The sequence below is a fragment of the Equus asinus genome, chromosome 2, assembly GCF_041296235.1.
Source record: "Equus asinus isolate D_3611 breed Donkey chromosome 2, EquAss-T2T_v2, whole genome shotgun sequence".
Taxonomy (NCBI): domain Eukaryota; kingdom Metazoa; phylum Chordata; class Mammalia; order Perissodactyla; family Equidae; genus Equus; species Equus asinus.
The window spans coordinates 88,560,859-88,586,185 of NC_091791.1; the positions used below are offsets into that span (position 1 = coordinate 88,560,859).

At 51.0% G+C, this 25,327-nt stretch overlaps 1 protein-coding gene across 11 annotated transcripts in view; it reads left to right on the plus strand.

Moving 5' to 3' along the window:
• The window catches only part of ARHGAP22 (Rho GTPase activating protein 22), a 191,464-nt gene that overhangs the window by 54,187 nt on the left and 111,950 nt on the right, over positions 1–25,327 (plus strand). For all 11 annotated transcript variants that reach the window (XM_070493310.1, XM_070493335.1, XM_044759462.2 and 8 more), the window contains one exon: positions 10,595–10,794. In XM_070493310.1, the coding sequence (XP_070349411.1) occupies positions 10,595–10,794 (200 nt within the window). The remainder of the gene's footprint in view (positions 1–10,594; positions 10,795–25,327) is intronic.

Below are 25,327 nucleotides of genomic sequence, written 5' to 3' on the forward strand. Positions count from 1 at the left end.
ACCCCGACATGAGGATTTTCATGCAGCAATTTCTTAAAGCAGCGCCCCCCAGGGACAGTAAGGAGGTGCTGGAGGAACAGGAGGGGGAAGAGGAGAGCCAAGCTGGGGTGTGAAGCCCAAGAAAGGGAGGTCTCAGCCCGAGCCCCGGGGCAACTTAGAAATGTGAATTACACCTCTTTCCCCCTCTGAGTGGTTTCCAGCCAGATACGAGGCTTCAGGGTCCTTCAGGCTCCCAGCCCAGGAGTCTTTCGAAGGGCTAGTGGGGTAGAGAAGGATGTAAATTGCTACTTCTCCCAGTGCCCGCTCTAAATGGGCTCCAAGGGCCCAAGGGCAGTCTTCCAAAACAGCCGCAGTCCTGAAAAACCACGCCGGGGTGAGTTATTGGAAGTAAAGGGGGGCGGGAGCCGGGGCGCCCAGAGAGGGGCATAAAAACAGGGGAAAAGGATCCAAGAGAATATGGGCAGAGCTCAGACCTGATCCACTGTGTAAGGCGTCCTTGATTTTGTTCTCAGCTATTTCGAAGCTTCAGCAGCTCCAGGTCCTCTTAGTGTCGCACTGCTGGGTGCTGAATGACCCGCCCGCCCTCACAGAGCCCCTCCTTATGTGAGATGGGGTGGAGCAGACAGGCTGGGGTGGACCCAGGCCCACCAGAGGGGCTCACCTACCGAGATGGGCCCCTGACCTGGTCCCCCGGAAGGGAACAGGGCCCTGCTTCCGTGAAGCACAGTCTGCTCAGCCTGGGAGCTCCGAGCAGGCAGAGGGAGGCGAGGCCTCGGGTGTTTATGTCGTGGTCCGCAGCCCACCGTGGTGCTGGTCGAAGATAAATACTCATAAATGTTAGTCAAATTCCTGATATTTTAATTGCTATTATAGATCTCCCAAGGGGATCTAGCTCCATTCCAAAAGAGCTCTTTCCTTTTAAAGTTTTTATTTTAATTTATGTAAGCAACATACACATTCCTTCCTCAAATAAAATGCACGTCCAAAACCTCCGTCCGCCCTTCAGGAACATAATCACCAATACAGGCGCACCGTCTTCCTTCTGCGCAAATATGCGTACCCACCAAAAATACGTGGTGATGTCTTTTGTTTGCAGGTTGTGTTTTCCTTCCCATTTTGTATTTTGTTTGTTTCATACTTTGTCTTGCTCTGCAACTTGCTTTTTTTCACTGCTATGATAGAATTTAAGTAAAAGTTAAAATGAAGCAGAAAAGGGGACATGGGAAGTTGAGATACATTTGTAAAAGGCCGTCAGGAAAGGCCGCGTAGAGAAAATCGCATTTGGGTAAAGAGCGCGGGGGCCGAGAGGAGGCCCTGGGGACAGAGATGGCAGGTGCAGAGCCAGGCGGCAGGTGCAGGGCTAGCCTGTTTGAGGAACAGCAGAGGCCAGTGTGGCCAGGACTGGGGAAGCGTGGGGTGGTCCGAGAGGTCCCCTGGCCGGTCCTGAGGACCCCTGTGGGCTGTAGTGATGGCTCCGACTTTTACTCTGAGTGAGAGGGGAGTCCTGCAGGGTTTTCATAGGAAGCAACATGATCTAACGCCCATCTTTAAAAACTCCGGCTGCTCTGATGGCCAAGTGGGAGACTGGAGAAGGGGCTATAGCAGTCATTCGGGTGAGAGATAATGGCGGCTGGGAACAGGCAGGCCTGAGGATGGTGTTTCCACTGATGGAGATCGGGGAGACTGTGGGAGGAGTAGGCTTCAGGGTAGGAAAAGACCCAGAGTTCACCTTTGGACACATGACGTTGGAGGTGTCAGGTGGACAGAGTGACATCCTGGGTCTCAGGTTCAGGAAGAGACCACCAAGACAATGAGTGTGGATAGAAATAGGGTCCAAGGACTAGCCCTGGGCACTGGATGCCAAGAGGTGGGGAATATGAGGGGACAGGGGATGGCGACCAGTGAAGGAGGAGAGAGGCAGGAGAGGGCGGTCTTGGAACCCAAGGGGAGAAATGGCCCTGGAGGAGGGAGGGACCACCTGGGTCAAGGCTGAAAGGGGAATGGGTAGATTGACTTGACCCTTGGATTGAGCAACATGAGGGTCATTGGTGGCCTTGATAAGAGCAGTTTGGGTGGGACAGAGATAAAGGAAGCCTGACTGAGTGGGTTCAAAAGAGAACAGGAAACAGCTGGGGATGACGGAAAGATAGATGGATGGATGGATGGATGGATGGACAGATGGATGGATGGACGGATGGATGGGTGGATGGGTGGACTGATGGATGAATGGATGGATGGATGGATGGATGGATGAACAGACGGGTGGGTGGATGGGTGGATGGATGGATGAACAGGTGGGTGGATGGATGGATGGGTGGATGGATGGATGGATGGGTGGATGGATGGATGAACAGGTGGGTGGATGGATGGATGGGTGGATGGATGGATGGATGGACAGATGGATGGATGGACGGATGGATGGGTGGATGGATGGATGGATGGACAGACAGGTGGGTGGATGGGTGGATGGATGGATGGGTGGGTGGGTGGATGGATGGATGGATGGACGCATGGATGGATGGACGGGTGGGTGGATGGGTGGGTGGGTGGATGGATGGATGAATGAATGGATGGATGGGTGGATGCATGGATGGATGGATGGATGGATGGAGATGAATGATGGTAATGGTTGCATAGCAATGTGAATATACTTAATGCCACTGAATTGTACACTTAAAATGGTTAAAATGTTAAATTTTATGTTAAGTATATTTTACTACAATAAAAAAAAGAGAATAGGAGAGAAACTGGAGAAAGGGAATGAAGACACCTCTTCTGAGGTGTTTGTTAAGAAGGGGAGTAACCATGTTAGCTCATATACATTCATCCCATTCTTTTAACCCTGCAATGCATCCTACAATGTGAATATCGCCCAGTTTATTTGGCTATTTTCCTATTGTTGGGCCTTTCTTTGGGTTTATCTCGTTTTTAGGGATCACAAAGAGTGCTCCAGGGCATCCTTGTGTCCCACTGCCTGTGCACTGGGGTCCTTTCTGCAGGGCGAGGCGAGAAGCAGAATTGCTGAGTTGTAGACTGGGCATTTTTTAACTTGAAGAAATACAGCCCAGTCGCTCTCTCTACAGTGGCTTATATGTGCCCACAACCTCACCAACACATGATTTTACCAAACGTGACAAATGTACCCACCCACAGGGTACACAGTGCTGTGTCGTGTTCTGGCTATGATTTGCATTTCCCCCATTACAGCTGAAGTTCAGCATCTCCACGCATCTTTCCTGGCCATCTGGATTTTCTCTTCTGTACATTATCTCTGCACTAATTTCTTCAATGAAAGACACCTCCCCCACCTTGATAGAACAGCATGAGTCAGGGCCTGCTCTGCTGGCCCCGCACCTCGTGTTGCCCCAGCAACGCCTGGATGCTGCCCAGCCTTCTGCCCTTCTGTCCTAATGAATGAGCCCGGGTACTTGAATTCCGTTTCCTCCACCCAGGGTTCTGACCTCTGGGGTTTGAGTTGCCTGGTGTTCTCACTCCCGCCAGCCCCTGGACAGACAGAAACCCAGCTGTCATTGTTCCAACACTTGAGCACTCTGCTGGTCGGGCTGCTTTTTCTCCTCGCTCTCTGGTAGCTCTGATCTGGAGCATGTAGGGCCCACTCAGGCTCCATCCTGCTTGGGGAGGATTGGAGCATCCGTAGAGACCAGGGCCACCCGGGCTTTGAATCCCGGTTCTGGTCTGTAGCCACCTCTTTCCTGAGCCCAGCTCTCTGTCTCACACTCTGGGGTCTACATCCAGCCTCCTCCTGGGCATATCCTCTTGGATGTCAAAGAGACGCAGAAACCCAGCATGTACTAGTTGAACGCATCATTGCCCTGCACCATCCTCCTTGACCACGGGCTTGTCCCCCTCTTCCCCCTTCCCCTATCTACCATTGATCATCAACCCCCCCTCCTGACTGTCTCTCAAGGAGGCCCCTGCTCTCTGCCCAACCAGAGATGCGCCCCCACCCTCTACTCTCTCCTCTCCTCCCCGGGCTTGGTGCCCAGTTTCCCAACAGCCTGGCTTCCATGTGAGTATCCCAGGCCTCCAGGGCTTCTGGATGGGTCTGCAGACCCTGGGTGCAGGCTCTCCCTCCTCGGAGATTTTGTCCCCTCCTGAGACCGCTCTGATCGAAATCCAGCAGTCTGATTCTGGTCGACTGCCTGGAACAAGACCTCAGATTCCAAACTTAGCATTGCTCCAAACAGGTGCACGTGTGCAGGCTCACACACATGCACTCATGCACACACTCACACACACTTGCGGACTTACATACAAATATATCCTTTCATACTTGTGCACTCACAGTCACATGCTCATGCATGCACACACTTGCACACTCATGTATGCATAGATACACTCCCACACACATTCACAAACATACACATGCCTGCAAACACACACTGATGCATACACACACTCACAAATACACATTCTCACACACATGCACATACTTTCTCATACTCACACGTGTACACACTCTCTTAAACATACATACACACTTGCAAACATATACACACTCATGCATGCATGCATGCACACACACAACACTCACACACGCATGCACACACATGCACAGAGTTCCCCAGGAGGGAGTGGGTCCCCTGGCTCTCCACGGTCGTCAATCTTAGGGAGAGGTAGACATACACACTGCAGACAACACTCTTCTATGCTAGGCTATTATTCGTGCTATTTTAAAGGTGAAATTGAAGTGAAAAGAAAGACTGTTTCAGTGGTGTGAATCTGGGAGGGCGCATGGATGGAGCGGAACTGGAACCACTTGACCAGAAGGTAGGCCTTTGCCAGTGAGGATGAGGGGAGGGCATTACGAAGGGAAGTGGTCTGGTGTGATCAGAGCACAGGGCGTGATCATCAGAACATGGGCGCTGCTCCACAGTCCGGGTTCCTGGTCCTTCCTGCAGAAGCTGTGATTCAGCACATCTGGAGATGGGTGTTGCTAAGGTTCCCAGGAAGATGTCATAGGCACACACCTTCGGCAGCCACGAGCCTGGGAGGATGGGGAGGTGTGTGATTAAGCCAGGATGGTGCTGTCCCAGGAACGGATGGTGACTGCCGGGCCGGGGGTGGGCTTTCCTGGGTCCGTGGTTGGTCAGTACCATGGCCGCTCGTGAGGAGAGCAGTGAAGTGATTGTACCGTGTTCAGAAGGATTCCCTTGGCAGCTGAATGTCTCTGTCAGAGACTCCTGTGGAGGGCAGGAGGTAAGAGGAAGGAGTCCAGGCAACGATGATAAGAACTTGAATGGAGGGGGCTGCCCCGTGGCGGAGTGGTTAAGTTTGCGCGCTCCGCTTCAGCGGCCCAGGCTTTCACTGGTTCGGATCCTGGGCACGGACATCGCACCGCTCATCAAGCTATGCTGAGGTGGCATTCCACATGCCACAGCTAGGAGGACCCACAACTAAAAATATGTAACTATGTACTGGGAGGATTTGGGGAGAAGAATAACGAAAAAAGATTGGCAGATGATAGCTCAGAGCCAATCTTTACCAAAAAAAAAAAAAGAACTTGAATGGATTCAGTAAAAGAGAAGTGAAAAGGAGAGAGAGTCTTCACAATGTGGAAACTGCCAGGAGGGCTTGACAGGGGAGGATTTGTCCAAACAACTAACTCCAAGCTGTTGAGTCTGGTTGGTCGTGAGCCCTCGGTGAGAAGGGGGAGGGGAAGCAGGTTCAAGAGAGACGAGCCATCAGTTTGGACGTGGGCTTGGGAGACCCTGAACCAGCCCTATGGAGATGTCCTGTGGAGGGTTTGACACTTGAGCCTGAAGGTCTGGAGCAAGATGCAGACGGAAATAAACACCTGGGACTCAGGATGGGATGGAGGGTGGCTGGGCAGCCCGGGCCACCGCAGGACTTTCAGGGAGAACAGAGGAAGTGGAGGCCGGAACAGGCTGGGCGGGCAGGGAGGGACGAGCAGGAGGAGGGAAGAGCTTCGAGAAGACGAGGGTGAGCAACAGTCTCTGAGCACCAAGGGTCTTGGAGGCTGAGACCCAGAGCCAGACTGTTGGATTGGACCAGAGCTGCATCAGGAGAGAACAGAATCTCCAAATGCAAGGGGTTGGCAGGGCCTGGGGAGCGAGGAAGGAGAGGCTGGGAATGGGGACCACCTTCTCAAGAGATGCTTGTCAGCAAGAGGAGGTTGGTGTCCGCCTGGCCTGTGCACTGATTTGAGCCTAGAGGTAGTGACTGCCACGCTTGGTTGTTCCTCCCCAGTCGGAGCCCTGCCTCCCCGGAGGCAGGCCCAAATTCTAGTCCCCCTTCCAAGTTCAGCCCAGTGCTCCCTCCTGTGGGTGGCTCCCAGATGTCCACAGCGGAGAGGTCTGCACCTTCACGTGAGCATCTGCAGCACTTTCTGTCCACGTGGCGGTGCTCTGTCATCTCTGTGTGGTTGCTCTTTGTGACTTATTTCCCCCGCCAGACTGGGGACCCCAGGGGACCACGAATGACTCAGGGTTATGCACTGTACCCGGAGGAGTGCTGTAGATTTGGAATGCAGGAATGAGTGAGTGAGTGAATGAATGAATGATCGTGCTTGTGAGCAGAAGAGCCTGACTTTGAGGAGGGCAAAGGGCACTCCCCCCGACCTCCAGGTCACAGCTTGCCCTGGGTCCACTCCTGGGCCCTCTCGAGAAACTCCTGTCAGTTCCAGAGCTTAGAATGGCAGAGCTGTTTGACCTGAAACCTTGGCTTAAGTATTTCCAGAAGTGAATAAGTTGATTCAAGGAAGTGCTGAAGACAGCAACAGTGGTTATTAATAAATCATAACAATGATTATTTTCCTTTCAAGATGCTTAATTGGCCTTATAAGCAATATCTGTGTGATTGATCAGCTGGGGAAAACCTGGGCTGGTTTGGCAGCCTAAGTAGCATCTGCAGGCTGTGTGCCCCTGGGGACCTGAGGGGGACAGGAGCTGGCCTTTCCTCTCCTCCATGGAGCCGGGGCAGGGCGGGTGGGACGCCCGCATCTGCTGAAACCAAGACCAGCCATAGCTCCCTGCCCCAGGACGGGCCCAGCCTCCTTGCCCTGGTGAACAGGGCTCCCACTTGCCTGCTCCCTCCATACCCACAGCCCTCAGGAACGTGGTCCCAGGGCCTGGGGATCAGGGCAGAAAATGCCCCCCATTTCTTTGTCGTGCCACGTTGAGGGAACTATGTGCCAGTCACGACCAGCTCCTGCCAAGGCTCATGTTAGAAATCTCAAGTAATTAAAAACAAAAGCCTAGGCCCCAGTGACTTAATTTTACTATCGAGTCTTGAGCCATTAGAGGAATTTTAGAGATGAGAAAACTGAGACCCAGAGAAGAAAACTCCATAACCAAAGGGACACACCTGTCCCCTTTCTCTCCTCAGTCCTCTGTAAGACACCCCCCCCCCAGAACACTGGGGTCGTGGTAACCCTCGTCTCCATGTCCCCAGGGCCCGACACAGCCCCAGACCCTGGAAGGGGATCAGTAAGTGTGTTGAATCCAGGCCTGCCCCAGCCCCTCGACAGCTTGACATGGGAGGAGGGACAGAGAGGCAGGTGTACCCCTAGAAGCCGAAGGGCCCTCCTGATGCCTTTCTGCCCCCTTGGGCACAGCCCTGACCTGCCTCCAGTGGCTCAGCCCAGCATCCCCCGGGCAGGGCATTTCTCCCTTGATGGCAGGCTGCTGAGGTTGCACAGCAGTGGGGCCACAGGCACCTGGAGATCAAAGGGCAGTCTTTCCAGGGCTGCAGGAAGATTTCCAAGCAAGGGCTGAGGCTTGTGGGAGGCAGGGAAGACGACTCAAGTAACCCACAGACCTGTGGGGACCCCAGCCATATCCCTCCCTCCCTCCCTCCGCTCCTAGGCTGCCTTTCCCACCAGGGGCAATCAGTTAAGTGGACAAGCGGGCAAGCAGATCCTTCTTACAGTTAGTAGAAGCCGGTGCAAAGATGTTCCCTGATAAGTAATCCAAAAACATGGTGAGCTAAGACAATAAATAAGCATCATTTTATACCTACTAAATTATGGAGAAGGAATATTCAGATTATGAGAGTTCACGTTGATGGCTATGGAGAAAGTGGCCCCTACTGAAATTTTGTGTTGTAATATATCCACACACCATTTTTAGAAGGAAGCGTGTAGCCACACCTAAAGAGCTGAAGGTCTGTGCCTTCTGCCCCGTGAGCTCACCGTGGAAAGCCGTGTGAACCCAAGCCTGTATTTCTTCAGCTGGACCCCATTGTCTCTCTAATCAAATAACTAACATTGGAAGGAATCCACGGGCCCAGCAGTGACGGAATCTTTAGGTAATTCACAGGGAGAGTAAAGAGCCACAGAAATAAAGAAGAGAGGTACACTTTCATCTGGTCCACGTCAATAAGCATGGGGACCAGGACCAGCAGAAAGGCGGGGAGCGAAGATGTAGGTGGGCCGGGAAATGCAAGGACAAGTGAAGCTCAGCCTCAGGGGCGGGGCCCTGAGGACTCAGAGGCGGCAGCTCTCCTGGAGGAGGAGCCCGGCCAGGCCGCCCAGACTTGACTCCTCTGATTGGCCTTCCCTTCAGCCGCCAGAAAAAACCCACTGCCCTCAGGGATCGCCAGTCCCCTTCAGTGCGCTGGGGAGAGCCCCGTGTCCTCTCTGGGCCAAATCACAGTGACAACAAGGCTGGAACATTGAACACCGGCCTTACCACAGCCGAGGGATGGCAGCAGGGGATCAAGGCCGGGCAGACAAGGACCCACATGGCTTGACTTGTGAGACTGATGGTGCCCATGGAGCCATCACAGCTGGTCAGAGTGCCAGGAGATGATGCTCCCACTTAATCCTCCTACCGTCAGAGAGCTGACCTCTCCAGATCAGGGCCCACGGGATGGCCCTGTTATTTTTCACTCATGTAAAAGTGGTGGATTTAGGCTTATATCCCAGGCCTGTATGATCCTCGAAGCAAAGCCGGGAACCACCAGACTACACGGCCGCATCAGATACCAGCCGAGTGTCGTGTTATGTTCAGTGTCACGTTAATGCACAGACATACCTAGCAATGAGGGCACGCTGAAGTAGCCTGTGAAATGTGACCATCATGACGTACATCCGCCTGGTACAGTGATGGGGGCCACACAAGTAGAACCAGATAAGACATCGTGTCCTCACATCCCTGCCCCTCAGTCCAGAGGGGCGGAGAGGCAACCACTCAGGAATTACCAGCCATGGACCACATGTCCTGGTTGGGGAGGGAGTGACTGCCGGAGATGCAGAAGGAAGGTTCCGTGGAGTTGGATCGTGAAGGATGAGTAGAAGCTCAGCATGCAGCCAAAGCCAGGGGCTGAGTGGGAAAGGGCTGGAAGGAAGGTTCAGGTTAGTAGACAGCGTGGGCAGAGGGCAGACCAGGCTTAGGAAACTGCGGTCACTAGTGTAACAGGAGGAACTCACACACACACACACACACACGTACACAAACACACAGAATCACAGGTACACACAACCATGGGTCGCAGGGACCACGTGTTCCGATCAGAAGTTAGGATCCGTGGTCTGAGAATTACAAGTGCGATTACACTAGGACTCAGGATTGTTCCTCCAAAGTCCAGGATGGCTCTCCTAGTGACCACTGCAGTGATATTCTTGACACTGGCCAGAGAGCAGAGAGGAGCATCCCCCGGGACAGAGGAGAGAGAGGGAGGGGAAAGATTGGCAGGGCGAGGAGGGGACAAGACCTCCGTCACCACAGTGAAGGGCAGTACTAACCCTGGCCAGCTCTGGTCGACGAGTCACTTGGGCAGAAGGAGAGGCCTGCAGGGTGGAAGGGCTCATGGGCACTCAGAGGCTCTGAGGTAGGAGAGACGGCCCCTCTGCCCTGTCAAGGAGCCATCAACAGGTGACAACAAAGAGCTGCAGCAGAGGCCCAGCAGTCAGGCTCACCCTGCCAGGATGGTCCCAGGGAGGCGGCAAGGTGGCTTTGGGGGTCTGGGCATTACACTCAGGTCTGATGCCTCCAGAGGAGGGGTGCCATGCAGAAATCAGGGAGAGGCTCTGGAGGGGGCCAGCTCCCTCGGGGCCTGAATAACAGGATCCTGCTAGAATGTGAGCTCCAGCAGAATCCAGATTTTTACGATTTTTGTTTCACTGCTTTATTGCCAGCATCTAGAACAATGACTGGGCTATAGTAGGTACCCAATAAATAGTTGCTGAACGAATAAATGAATGAACCATTGAACAAATGGAAGGGTGGGTGGATCCACGGATGTATGCATGGACAGATGCATGGATGGATGTGTGGGTGCGTGGGTGGATGCATGCATGGATGCACGGGTGCATGGATGGATGAACAAACCTGGGGAAATGAAGAACCTAGGATCCCAGACACATAACAGAACTAACCAGGCAGGCAGGCTGTGTACCTACACCTGGTGGATAACTTTGGGCAGCTGCAGCTGAGTTGCTCCCGTCCATGCCCCTTTGAACCCGAGGGGGCAATAGGCCAAGCATGATCGTGCCCTGCTGGACTGAGCTTCCATGGCCTGGTCGCAGGGCAGCTAGGATGCCAGGCTGGGGCAAGGACTGACAACAGGCATGCCGTCCTTCACACTCACTGTGTGTGTTCTTGGCTTCCAGCCCGCTCCAAAAGCCTGGTGATGGGCGAGCAGAGCCGGAGTCCTGGCCAGCTGCCTTGCGCCCACCGGCTGGGCCCCGTGCTGAAGGCGGGCTGGCTGAAGAAGCAGAGGAGCATCATGAAGAACTGGCAGCAGCGCTGGTTCGTGCTGCGTGGGGACCAGCTGCTCTACTACAAGGACAAGGACGAGACCAAGCCCCAGGTGAGAAGCCCGTGTCCTGCGTCCATCGGGCATGATGGGGGAGCTCCAAGGGAGGGTCACCTGTGCCCAGGAGAGAGGGGGACAGGCAGAGAGACCCTCTTGTCAAGCCCTCCACCCCTTGAGCACCCAAGGCACTGACTGCACTCAGTGTGACATTTCACCAGGATTTCCAAAGCGATTTTTCTTCTCAGCCCCTATGTTCCTGGTGTCCCAGCTTGCTTTACTGAAACGCACCCACAGCCTCAGTACTGAAAATGTTTCCTTCCAATGTCGGTAGAGAGCATCTCCACACAGCTTAGGAAAACACTCTTCCCTGGGTTCTTTTCAGCCTCTTACTGCTTCCAAGGAGGACACAGGTGCACCCATTTCATCACTCCCACTGTCCAAGGAAGTGGTACCCAGAAAAATCTAACTTCAAACTGAAATCTGGCTCACTGTGAAACCCTTATGTTGGATGCCCCTGCCTCTCGGTGGCTGCTTCTGTTTTCCACCAGCACTGCAAGACCCACCCCAGCTACTTACCACTTCTGCCTTTCCACCCACATTGCACCAAGTTCACTCACTCAGAGCAACTAGTAGTCTTGTCCCACCGTGGTGTAGCCTGGTCGCGGCTGGACCATGCAAACGTAATGACGAAGTGGTCCTATGCTGCCCTGCCAGACAGCTGGTCACGCAGGACTTGGGCGATCTAATCCTTCTTACGGGATTCAGAGAGAGAAAGGACATCTGGGAGGTACCCTCCTTTCTCTCGGGAAAAATGGGGACAGGAACTTAAAGGACTTGTCCCGAAGGCTGTGCTCCTAGTCATTGCTCCAAGTCAGAAAAAAAAGGGAGATGCCCTTGTTGGGGCTCAGGAGTCACAGAGCCTTGGCAGGCGGGAGCCTGTGTGCATCTCAGCAGTTCCTGCAGGGTGCCCAGGGGCTGGGCCGCAGGGAGCGTGCTCAGTGATGGGTGGGCTGCAAGGAGGTACCAGGGCACAGCTCAGGATCGCGTCGACATCACAGCAAGGCAGGGAGGGTGCTCGGTGATGGGCAGGCTGCAAGGAGGTACAAGGGCACAGCTCGGGATCAGGTCAACATCACAGCAAGGCAGGGAGGGTGCTCAGTGATGGGCGGGCTGCAAAGAGGTACCAGGGCACAGCTCAGGATTGTGTCAGCATCACAGCAAGAAAATCGGTGGCAACAGTAACTAGCTGCGACTTAATCACTTTCTGTCTTCACTGCATTTATTCTAAATGTTAACTTCTGTTTTTGGAAAGTAATACTGGTTTCCGTTCTTGATATTACGCTTTCCTTTCTAAAATATATTTAAGGTGGAAACAAGAAGTGTTGCGCGGCTATGTGAATGCACTTAGTGCCACTGAACTATACACTTAAAAGTGGTTGAAATGGTAAATTATATGTTATGTATATTTTACCACAATAAAATAAGAAATAATGCATGAGATCGCTTAAGGAGAACTTTTACATAAATAATAGTACAGATGAGAGGTGGATGCAACAAAAACCGTGGAAGTGGATCTAAACCCAAGTTTAGGAGACCCTGATCTCATCCGGCCTCCCTGGTTTTATAAGGAAGGAAAATAGCTCCCAGACATGCTAGCTGTATGACTTGGAACAAGTCACTTAAATTTTTTTTCCTTTCCGTTTTATCATTGCTAAAGTGGAGAATCATTACCAATGTCATGGAGATGCGCTAAGGATTAAGTAGAACTTGTATATAACTGAGCACAAATCCTAGCACGTGGGGTACTGAAGTCTGGGTACCCTCATGCTCCCTCCGCCCCATCTTTGCCTTGCTTCCCCCTCCCCAGCCCCTACCCCAGAGCCTACTCCCCAGATTGGGCACCACGCCTCTATCTTGCCTGCTGCTTTCCTGGCTGACCTCTTGGTGACATGTCACTCCGATGACTGTGACTAAGGTTGCCAGGGTCCTCAGCCACTCAGAGCCCTGCCTATGGCCCCTCCCATCATCCCCCTCCTGGTCCAGCCCACGGCACCATCTCCTGAGAGAACTGCATCGTGATGCTGGGTGAGCCCAGCGGACTCAAGTAACATACCAAGGTCACCCAGGGTATGTGTGGACCCGTGCCACAGGCTTCCCCGCGTATTCCTCATGGCGAGCCCTAGATGGTTCTCAACCATGGGCTGCAACTCCATAAGGGACGTCCATCTCCCAGAGTTCCTGAACCAGACATTCGTCTCCCTCATCTGCCACCGTTTCCAGACTTCAAAGGCTGCCGGTAGAAGCAGCTTACAAAGGGAAGCATTGACATCCCCAATCACCAGCCTGGATGCAGGAGGAGCCCTCAGGCCCAACCCGAACTAAACCAGGGCATTCATCGCCAGGAGCCATTATATCCCCGAAAGGAGCATCTCTTAGCATCTCCTAAGAGATGCAGCATCACACCCAGGGCTCCCGTCTGGCCTCTCTGAGCCTGGCTGACACTTCCAAATCCTCTTGGGACATTATTCCTTCCCACAATGCCCCCTCCCCAGTGAAGCCTGACTGCTGTGGCAACCCCATAGCACAGGCTCCCAGTCCCAAGAAGACGATTGGTCAAATTTGACTCAGTTATCTTACTACACAGTATGAGCTCAAACCTGCATGCCTGCTGGTAAAAAGCCCACAAATTTCCGCTTAATTGCATGAACTACATGTAATAGGCTAATTCCCAATGTCTGGTTCCTGCAAAAATGCACCCTGCTCCCTGTTTACCGTGACAGGAGTGCCCAGGTAGCAAGCGCCGTCCTGACAGGTGGGCTGTCACCCATCTAGCGGACGTCATTGTCGAGAGGAGGGATGGTCAGCTCCCCTTGGTGCTGCCCAGAGCATGTGACGCTTGGTGAGGTTCACCTCTGTTGTCCCTCCAGAGCCGTGTCTCTTCCCCCGTCCCCTTCTCATTGGTGGAGGGTCCACAGAGGGCGGAGAGCCTAGAGATGGGGAAACTGGAGGACGATGGAGGAAGAAGTGGTTTGCTCAAGCTCAGATGGAAAGAATAGGCAAAGCCACTTTAAAACAGAACCTGCAGGGGTGGCCCTGTTCCTCCAGCCTTTCCCAATATTGTCCCTGACAGTTTCAGCAGACAGGCGTACACTGTCACTATAGAAGATTCCAGAGTTTTTCATGCAATGGTTTTAGCTTCTGCTTGAGGAGTTTCCTGAGCCGTGAAAACTCCGGCCGCATCCTTTGTTGATCAGCCTGGTCATCTCCACTGTTTGAGGACTGACTCACTTTCAGTCTGGTTATCCCGATCGTTTGCTTGTGGGTTTCTTGGCTTTGAATAGAAATGGAAAGCATAACTTGCAAAACATAAGATGGAAAAAATGTAGCAAATTAAATGTAATCAGTTCAACAAATGGGCAGAAAATGGGGGGAAGGAAAAAAAACAAGAAAGAAAGGTAAATAGAAAACAAAAAAGAAAGAAAGAAGATGGCAAGGAAGAGATGCAAACATTTCGGTTTTCATGATAAATGTGAGTACGTCAGATTCATCCGTCTCTTAAAGGACGGAAAGTGGAAGATTGTCTTTAAAAAAGAGAGAGCAGGGCCGGCCCAATGGTGTAGTGGTTAAGTTTGAGCACTTTACTTCAGCGGCCCAGAGTTCACAGGTTTGGATCCCAGGCACAGACCTAGCACCGTTTGTCAAGCTGTGCTGTGGTGGCATCCCACATAAAATAGAGGAAGACTGGCACAGATGTTAGCTCAGCGGTGATCTTTCTCAAGCACAAAAGGAAGATTGGCAACAGATGTTAGCTCAGGGCCAATCTTCCTCACAAAAAAAAAGAGAGAGAGAGAAAGAGAGAGAGAGCAATAAACGAAAAGATTGAAAAACAAAACAATAGAAAAAGATAAGCCAGCAGATGTGAGCAAAAAGAAAGCAGATTTAGCCACATCAAAATAAAATAAAATTCAAGTTGATAAGAGCAAAAGGGAACAAAGAGAAATATTTCATAATAATATAAATAACGTCCTACCAAGAAAATAGTGGAGCTATGAACTTTTATGCTCTTAATCATATAGCTTTGAAGGATACGTAAACAAAGAAAAATAATATTCATTGTTCTTCACTTTTTTCAAAAATTTGAATCATAAAAACACATTCACTGACAATAGCAGTGAAAAAAGACAGAAATTAAGGACAAAATGATAGTGAGTGAGGGTGTGTATGCAAGAGAGAGAGAGAAACCTACACACATGGAAATTAAACACACACTTCATAATACCTCCCAAATTAATAAGAAAATCGAAACTTAAAGTGTAACTTCTAGTTAAGGATGGCATTTAAAAACACCCAAACTCCAGTAAAGAGCACTAAAGGCGTGGTTTTGAAGGTGTAAACACACGTAGATGGAAAGGACAGGAGAGAGACAGTATTCTGGATGCTGGAAAGCAGATGGGCAAGAGGCAGCTGATTTAGCAGACAGAGAGAGCTGAATTCCAAGCCAGCACAAGGGAGAGCACAAAAATCCATCAGATATGCGGAGAAGACCCCCGACCCCCACCAAAGACTCAGGAATTTGCAGGACCCAATATCACTGGAAATAAGGATAGAAGAGGAGCTGAAAACAGGAGAAGTGGTTGGAAGTCAGTTTAAAAAGCAGTGAGATCCCCGATCTCCCAAACAACATAATGCAAAGCTGTGACTGCCCTCCCCGCCTCGGGTGGAACACTGGAGTTTGTTCTCCGGGAAGGATCAGAGAGAGGCACTTGAGAGCGAGGGCGCTGGCCCACTCGTTGGTGGGAGGGCCACACGGAGAACAGGAGAGTTAGACGGCAGCCGATGAGCAGACTGGTTACTTCATCCCACGTTTGGCTCCCAGACCCCCACAGCCAGGAATAGCCCCAAGGAAGGAAAGGAAGAATTTTCACTGGAGCATCTGACAGGCCAAGAAGAAAACCACAAAGTACACTGACAGCAGGGGTTCCCCAGTGATACAGCCCAGGCCAATGGCTGTCTGTTGGCTGCCGTGTGAACAGTTCCCAGCCTCCCCTCATCCAGCTGCCAGTCAGCTGCTTAAAGCACCGTGCCTATGTCGGAGTAAGGAGCTCAGGTCACCGGACAGCAAGGAAAGAGTCTCATGCGAAGGACAACACAGTCACGGGAGAGAAAAGGAGGCAAGATGGAGGCAACCAAATCTATGTGAGAGAGGGAAAACTTTTACATAAAATGATCTTTAACCTCCTCAGAGAGAGACTATAAAAATGGATGGTCGGGAAACAAACCCGCTCCCAGGTTTCAGAAATAAGATATCAGAAACAAAACCTCCAAGGAAGGGCTGGAGGAAAAACTTGACACAATGTCTCAGAAAGAAGAGAAGAACAACCGAGTGTAAAAAAGGAGAGACAACCCAACGTCTAAATAGAAGGAGCTCTAGAAAGACACAAGTTCTAGAAAGAGAAAAGAAAAGAATCCTTCGAGTAATGCTTCAATTAAGTTAAATTTCCCGGAGTGGGAGGTACACACTGAGTCCTGACTGATGGAACCAGAGTTACCATGGAAACCAGGGAGGGTCAGGAAGTCACATGGGGGTGCTGGAGGAGCACACAGGCAACATCTCAACCTTCTGTGCCAGAAATTCCTTAGATAATGCCTCCAATTTCAAATCAACACGTGGTAATATAAGCATGATTATTTAGAAACAAACATAAGAACCAAAAAAAAAAAAAAACCCTCATCTAAAAGAGTTGAAAGTGGTGCCTGAGATCCGGGCAATGGTTGAAAAGGAAGACTCGTCGCCTTGCAGAACTATTTGATTCTGTAAACTATGTTGAGATATAACTTTAAAAAAATAAATGAAGAATAACAAATATTTCTCACTAAAAGTAAGTGAAATAAAACTGAGAGAATTTATTTTTGGAATTTTCAGAATACAACTACTATCGTTCAGAGCTGCAGGGTAGGGCTGTGGCGGGGGCCTGGAGAGCGAGGTGGTGATCAGGAAACTTGAGATTTATCTGAATCCTTTTCATTTCTCACGGTGAGACTATATTCGTTTAAGTGCATTATTTTAAAATATTTTTCATTTAAACAAGAAAAGGAAAACTAAAACTTAAAAAGGAAAGTGACAAGGGCACAGTTCTAGAGAGCTCTTCTTCAGGTAACCAGGAAGGGCATCAGGTGTGGGGTCAGACAGAGGTCTCCCTTTTCTCGACAGAGCCGCCCAGCCCAGCGGCCTCTGCAGTGCTCGCCCTGCCATGTTGGAGGTGCTCAGAAAATATGTTTAAAATCAACTTTGGGGAGGCCTCATGTCTGAGGAAGAGCCGAGTCTCTGAAGCTTAAGTGTGAGTCGCATCCATGAGGCAGGAATGCAAATTGGAACGTGGTCCCAAAAGCTGGACGGAGAGGGGCTTGGATGCTGTACCCGGGAGCTGGGTCCTTATTCTGTTGGCAGTGTTGGGGGGCTGTGAGCTTCAGGGGCTCAGACTTGGCCTTCAAAGCTCCATCCGAGAGGGAAGTCATCCAGCAACAGCACAGGCAGGGGTTGGGAGGGGGCCAGGCTCACAGTGGAAAGACCATTCAGAGGGGGCTGTTGTCCTAACATCCAGTGTGGCCTAGAAAACTGCTACGTGCTGGAGCAGGGAGTGGGAGCCTCAGAAGCAGCAAAGGAGATGGCAGACCAGGCGACGCCTGCAACCCTGGGTGGCGGGGGCTCAGATCTACGCCCCTGGGGCTGGGGCAGCGGTAGGTTCTGGCAGAGGCCAGTCAAACATCACTTTGAGGGCAGGCTGGGTTCTGTTTTGTTTTTCTCCAGGAGGACAAGCTCGGCAGTGGGAAAGAAGATTGATTTCAAGTTTGATTTAATTTAGAGTAAAAGCTTGGAATTGGGAGGAGGCGAGACAAGATGGATGGGAAAGCAGAGGCCCTTCCAGGAGGGAGCGTTAATACTGGACAATCAGAAAGCAGAAATCTTTAAGAAAAGAGGAAACCTCAGGGGAAGAAAGAGTGACCAGCTGACCCTAGAGCTTGGAGGTCACCGGGAACGTTCCAGCCTGTAGCCAGTCATCCCTTTTCTTTGGCCGCTGTTTACCAAGCTTGTACATCAAAGAAAAAACGGTGCTGTCAGGAGCCGGTTCCTTGGGTCCTCGCCCCTGCTGGAGGTGCCTGGGTTGTCTGTGTTTTTCGAATGAGGGAAGTGGGGGGCTGGCATCAGGCGTAGGTTAATGGGTGCGCTGCAAGAGCACCTGAAGTCTGGCTGAGCACAGTAAGGCTGCTAGGAAGCAGTTGTTTGCTGTTCTGCTTAATGTCTGCCCGCAGAATCTCACAACTTTGGCTGTGTCAGATCCTCCCCACCGTGGCGCTTATCAGCACCATCTGGGGTGCACAATTAAGGCTGGTCAGAGCCCATCGCACGCTCATAGCAAGTCACAACGCAGCCTGTGCATCAGACGCTCTTTCAGATCTAGACCCCGTAAGTTCCGCTCAGCTGGAGTTGGTTTAGCAAAGGCTGACTGAGCATCCTTCGTAGGTTGTCAGCTGTTCCTCAGACCAGCCAAGAGGTCAGCATCAGCATCAGCATCATCATCATTATTATTATTGCTGTGGTTGATATCGCTACTGTTATTTTCTAGCACTTCCTTGTTTGAAGGCCTGTTCTCCATTCTAGACTGTAGACTTCACTCAGGCAGGGCCTCAGTCTATCTTATCACTTCTCTTTTCTCACCACCCAGCCCAGTGCCTGACATATCATTAATGCTCAGTAACTTTTGATGCCTACATAAATAATTGAATGAATGAATGAAGAAATAGGTAAATTGAATGAATGAATGAACACTGACCCAGCCTTGCGTCAGATCTTCAGTGGGAAATATTTCGTTGTTTTTGTAAAGTGCCTGATGGTTGGCAAGGGGCTTATCAGACTGTCTTCCACTATTAGAATTGTGAGCTCACCAAGGTCGGGATTCTGTCTGTTTTGTTGCCCTCTGTGTCCTCAGCGTCCAGAGCATAGGAGAAACCCGATAAGTGCTTGTTGAATAAACATTCACAATTTCCTTTGAGCCTCACAGCAACCTTACAAGAGCAGAGACAATTAATTTCCACTGTACAGATGGAAAATGTCATGCTCAGAAAGGTGGGATGGAAGCTTGCATGCTATAATGGAAGGAAAAGAGTATTGGGAATTAGAGAAGCTGGGTGTGAATCCCATTTATACCACCTACCAGCCCCTCCTGCTTCACTTTCAGTGTGGTGGTCTAGAGCTCCGGCTGCACGAGGGTTTGGACAAATGGAAGTTGGAGGTGGTGGTGTTGTCAATGCTGCCTTAACACTCAGAGACAAGATTCGTATAGTCCTTAGAATGGGATCTAAAACAGAAGACCTCCAAGAAGCATAAGAAGGCTTCTAAAATGAAATGTGAAAAGCAGGTGAAGATCCAGAAAGCAGGGATCACCTGAACCCACGAGGCTCGCTGGAGCACCCCCGAGCATCGTCAGCATCGCCTTTTTCAATTAGGAATCCAACAGTGGGTGTCAGGACTGCCGGGGACACCTGGTGTCTGGACCTCAGCAAGTCCTTTTAGGGAATCCCGTGTGATAGAGAAGGATGACAGATTTCTGCGTTTTGGCTTCACGGCTTGCCAGATAGTAACCAGAGAAGCTATGTCCCTCTCTGAGGCTCAGTTTCCTCTTTGTGAGATGGGAATGGCCACACCTACGTTACAGGGAGCCGTGAGAGTAGGATGAAATATATAAGGAATACCCTACTGGTGGTCTTCTCCCCGGGGTGGAACTGTACCCAGCGACGATTCAGCAAATCTTCCAGCTCAGTCAAGCAAGAGGAGTCCAGTGGCACGCAGCACGGCACTGATCTCGGCTCTGCCTTCCTTCCTGGGTGTGAAGCTAAATAAAGCTGACACACATGCATTGTGAACCAGGCGCGGTTCTAAGTGCTTGGCATGGATTAACTTGCTTTCATTCTCACAGCAACTCTACAAGGTATGTGGTAGACAGTCCCCAAGGATGGCCACCACCCATCCCTCCCCTCCCCATGTGTACGCCCCTCCTCCCAACAAGAAGTGGAGTCTATTTCCCTCCTCTACACCTGAGCTGCCCTTGTGACTGTTTGACCGATAGAATGAGACAAGTGATGCTCTCCAAGTTGTCGGTTCAGCCCTGGAGACACTAAGCGGTTTCATGGCGGGAAGCCATCACCATGCTGGGGATGCTCAAGTGGACAACAGAATGATGAGGAAACATGGAGGAGAGACCACATGGTCCAGCAGACAAGCGAGGCCTTCTTGAACCTTCCAGCCCATTCCAAACACCAGCTGAATACAACCAAGTAAGTGACGCTGGGCCATACCAGGTGGAGCAGAAGAACTGACAGCTGAGCCCTGTGGGAATTCCTGGGCCACAGAGTCATGAGAAATAAGGAAAAACATCACTGTTTTTTAAGCCACTAAGTTTTGGAGTGGTTTGTTATGCAGCCATAGATGACTGAAATGATTTAGGAATGACTGTTTTCCCCACTGTCCAAATGAGGAAACTGAGGCACAGAGAGGTTAAGTGACTTGCTTGAGATCACATAAAGCTTGTAAGTGCATGCTTAGGGCCAAAACCCAAAACTCAACAATCTGACCCCAGAATCCACTCTCTTAATCATTATGCTACTGTGTGTTGTTTTTGATGACGTCAAAAATCCAAAAACACAGGTAGTGAATTTACAGAGTGGGAGGGACAGCAAAGGTGGAAAAGAGCACTGAGATTCAAATAATCAGGACAGGCTGGTTTCATGGGAAATCGTTAAGAAACAATATAAAGTCTTCCCTTTGGTTCAAAAAGTCACTTGATTTCACAGAGTGGAGAGACCTAGACTGAAGAATAGGTCGAATGAGGCACAAAGTTTTAACTAGTTGAAACCTCGATATAGACTAACAGTGAAATGTAGTTGCCCGAATTCTACAGAGGACCCTGGATTGTATTGAGATGCATAGAAATTAGAACGAGAGGGGAACCCCGCTGAGCTCGGCCATGGTCAGACCAGGTCACAAGTGGAGAAGGACAGTCCCCTGAAGGCACTGCATTTTCAGGAACAGGGCAGCCAGGATGGTGAGGGGTCTGAACCCCTCCCTATATGAGGGACAAACTGAATAAATCATCTAGAGAAGAGAAATCTTGGGAAGGGCACTGGATCAGCCCTGCATCCTCATGTGAACAAGGCTGTGTTTATTCTGTGACCCTCGAGAAGTCACGCCCAGGACAAATGGGATTGCACGGAGGCCACCATGCCCCCATATGTGAAGGACTCTCCATTCCAGTGGAGGGGTCTGCTGGACAGGGGTGAGCTCCCGTCTTGGCGCTGGGCAAGCCGAGGCCAGATCATCACCTGACTAAGCAACTTCGAGGAGAGTCGGCCATTGGGTGGGAAGTTGGCCGGAGATGATCTCTGGGTACCCTTTTAACTCTCAAAGCCAAGAGGTCAGTGGAGACCTTGTAAAGCAGAGAGGAATGGAGGAACACTGACTAGAGTTGGCCAAACCATCGCGGTTTTCAGAAGTTGCATTCTGGACGAGTGAAAAAAGAGGTCAAAGAAGCATGCTGAGCTCCGGGGGTCTGGCCAGCATAGGACAATTACCCAGAATTCCTACTGTTGGTGCCCTTTGCGGACTTTGGTGGCCATCTTGTGCAGAACTCAACTGTGGCACCTGGCAAAGGTAGTTGTGGGGACATCACTGGCAGCAAGAGAACTGATGGATACAGACCTCGGTGCCAGGAGGCCTTTGCAGCTGGTGTCTCCAACCAGTCCCATCTGGCTTAGTGAACTTGCCGCTGACTCCTGAGAAATCCTGAAGAGCCTGCTCTCACTTCCTCCTTCATTCTTTCCACTTGCTGATTTCTGTCCACAGAACAAGCAACTAATTACATCCCCAGCTGCTTCCGTAGATCTTGGCACAGCAATTTCCGGTCGGTCTAGATGCGCTTGGAAGGAACATGCGTGAGCATGCGGGAAGGTGCCACACCAGCCTGCTCGCCGTCTCAGGATGGCTCAGCAGCCCCGGAGCGGACGTCCTCCACAGCACAGCAGAAACCACTGTGAGCTAATTCACGTGGATGTTCGCATTGTCATTAGTGCTGCTGAAGAAAAATTACATCAATGTTCCCTCGTTTAAAATGCCCTGGGGGACAACTTCAAATGCTGTTTTTGTGAAGAATTACTCACTGGAGTCTTATAAAAAGAGAGAGAGTCATCACTTATTTAGGTTCAAATATCAAAATGTGTGGCTTATTTTAACAGATATTTTATATTTCTGCAACTATTTGAGAGTTGAGAAATACAACTCCCTACTATTAAATGGATGAAAATGAAAATGAAAATTCTAGTCAAATGAATTATTTCAAATCAAATAGAAATTCATTGACTAAATTCAAATTGGCCGTAGCAGCCAACTTGTTTTGAAACAATTTTTAAACAATATTTAGTTCAAACAATTTTTCTGCATGTGGCATGTCAAGGAAAAAAAATCTAAGACTGACGCCATCATCCCAAAACACGTGTTTTAAAGCTTGTCTTGGGGGCCGGCCTGGTGGTGCAGCGCTTAAGTCCGCACGTTCCACTTCTCGGGGGCCCAGGGTTCGCCGGTTCAGATCCCGGGTGCGGACATGGCACCACTTGGCAAAAGCCATGCTGTGGTAGGCGTCCCACATATAAAGTAGAGGAAGATGGGCACGGATGTTAGCTCAGGGCCAGTCTTCCTCAGCAAAAAGAGGAGGATTGGCAGTAGTTAGCTCAGGACTAATCTTCCTCAAAAAAAAAAAAAGCTTGCCTTGCACCAGACAACAGTGGTTCTGAAAGTGGCCCTTGGAACAGCAACATCAGGAATACTGTATGAGTGCTTATGACTAAGAATTATTTGGCAATATTTTGCCACTGTTGTAGAGAAAGAAAACCAAGTTGCTAAGACACCTGAGGACACACTCAAGAGAGTATAATTCACAAGTGACAGGCATCTCAGTTGCTCCGAATTCTTTTGCATCCAGAGTGACACTGGCGGTGAGATGGATCTTCACCTTCTAAAGCTGACTTCCAGGTTTCCTTCCATGTTGCTGGCTGTGTGAGTAAATGTAGTGACCTTCTCTCAGAGTCTGCTAATTTAAGTCAGCACAGATATGAGCTTACAGTATTTAAACCTCTTCCACTTAGAATAGATCACTTCTTTGGCTTTCAGTTGAACCCAGTTAATTTACAGTAACAGCTGGAAGACTGAGGGGTAAATTACTAGTTCTGTCCATTACCAGGCAGAAAAATGAATCGAATGGCATTGAAGCAGCATGGAAAACGTATTTTATTCATTGTTTGGACGAACATAACTTACTTTTAATTATATTTGGGGCATTCTAGCTCCTTAGTGCATGAGGAGAAGATTGAGTTACCGTTTATCAGCAAAATGGAGGTGACGTGGAGCGGCTGCCGTGGGACCGCTGCCTGTCCTGGTCGGCCGAGGACGCTGGTACGTTTCCTGAATGAATGGCAGCCTTTGCAGAGAATCTGGAGGAGGCGTGCTTCCCCACAGAACTCAGCACGTGCCCCTTAGCAGCAGTGGGCTCTGCAGTTCAGCCTGGTACAGGTCATCACAAAACAATCTAGACGATGATTCTCAGACTAAGCTGTTCTCAGTGGAACGGTGTAGCGGCCCCTCTCCCCGATGCACCATATACCCCAGAGAATGGCACCAGTTGAAGGCCCCGCAGCAATAAGACAGAACCAAACCATTTCCAGCCAAGGAAGGGCCCCTCCTATCCAAGGCCAGCCTCTGGACCCAGCATCAACACGTGCCAACAGGGTGTATTCCAAGTAGGACTAAACTTCCGAGGGAATGTGCTCCGAGGCTGGGACCCAGCTTAAGCAGACAGGGTCAGCCTCTGGGACAGCCTGTTCATCATCGGGGGAGAAGGCTGGAGGCTGTGCAGCGCCAGGAACATGGCAGGGACAGCTGCCTAGAAGAGTAGGCCTGCGGTTCAGTGCCACGGACCCCGGGCTATGGAGAGGGTGTCTCCCTGGGCTCCTCACGGTGTGGGGTGGGGGCCAGGCAGCGCCACCTCCCAAGGGCTCTGGTTCTGAATGAACAGCAGAGGCTTTTCCAAACTTGCCAAGTGGGCTCTGAAGAGCGGAGGGCAGGGTGAGCCTCGAGAGGGGGCAGAAATTGACACCACATCTACCTGAGTCCTGGCTCTAAGAAAATACTGGAAAAAAGTGGATGGACAGTGAAGATCCCCTCCCCTCTAGGGAGCTCAGAGCACAGTGCCCTCTGATGGCTTCCGAATGCACCTGCCGTCAACTGCAGTGACTGACACGCTACCAAATGCCATGGGCGCCAGAGGGGCTGGCATATCTCAGTCTCTCCCTAACACTTCCGTCTGAAAGACCAGGTATTTTAAGGAGGCAAAGAGGCCCACCATCTGGTCCAGTGAGCCAAAGAGAAACAGGGGTCATTTTCTTGCTCTCAGGAACTCTCACTGCCCAGAGGAGAGCCTTCTTAGGCTGGGCATCTGGCCAGGGACAGTGAGGGAGTCATGACCCCTCCAGGAAGTGACCCATGTCCTTCTGGGCTCCTTCCAGTGCTCCTTGTCCAAAGGGTCAGGCTTTTGCATCTCAAGGCCAGAACCCAGACCTTCCACCGTGCCCTGCTCAGCACTTCTGCCCATGAGAGCAAGGCGGCTCCCTCGTGCCCCCCAACACCGTATCACAATAACCCCTCATCGCTTCTCCCCGAACATCCAATCGGAGGAGCGAGACAATCAGCATTAGTAGTAGTTCAACGGCTTTACCTGCATAGAAACACGATGTTTAAGTAGTCCTGTGATTTTTAAAACTTTTTATTTTTTTATAGGCGGGTGAGCAGTTCAGGAAAAAATTATCTACAGTTTATTTTCTCAAAATAACATCTAATTAGTTCAAATAAGCAATGCTAAACGTTCCTGGAATCCTAGTACCTAAAAACAATAAAAGGTCACCTCTTGCCGCAGCAAGGCTGCTGCAGACCCGGGGTCAGACAAGGCTGCCTCTCTTGGTCACCAAGGATGACCCGGCGAGGGAGGGAGGGGAGATGCCTGGGAGGTCACAGCAGTTTGTAAAGGACCAGGCCTGGAAGTGGTTGATGTCCCTCTAGCCCAGTCCCCCTGGCCAGAGCCCTGTCCCCCCAGTGGATTCAGGAAAGCCCCCACGTAAGCATTCTAGTCCACTGGTCACAAACACTAATTCCCTTGTGCCCCCAGTAACCTACCCGGCAGCCCAGCATGGGGCCTCCCACCGTGACACAGCGAGGCCAGGACACGAAATCCAGTGAGTGCTGCCTCTGCACACTTTCCAATATGGCATCGCATCTCGTTGTCATGAACCTGATGGTGGGTGTTAGAACTCCTGCATTGATGACAAGGGCCGGGGGGGTGGGAGGCTGAGCCCTAGCAACGTGCTGGGACCCCTGGCCCGGGTGGAGCTGGGGTTTCACAGTGCTAGGACCACTAGCACCACCTCGATCCCACAGCCTTCCGTGAGGCCCAGGAATCCGGTGAGACAGGGCCGCCCAACGAAATAGCCC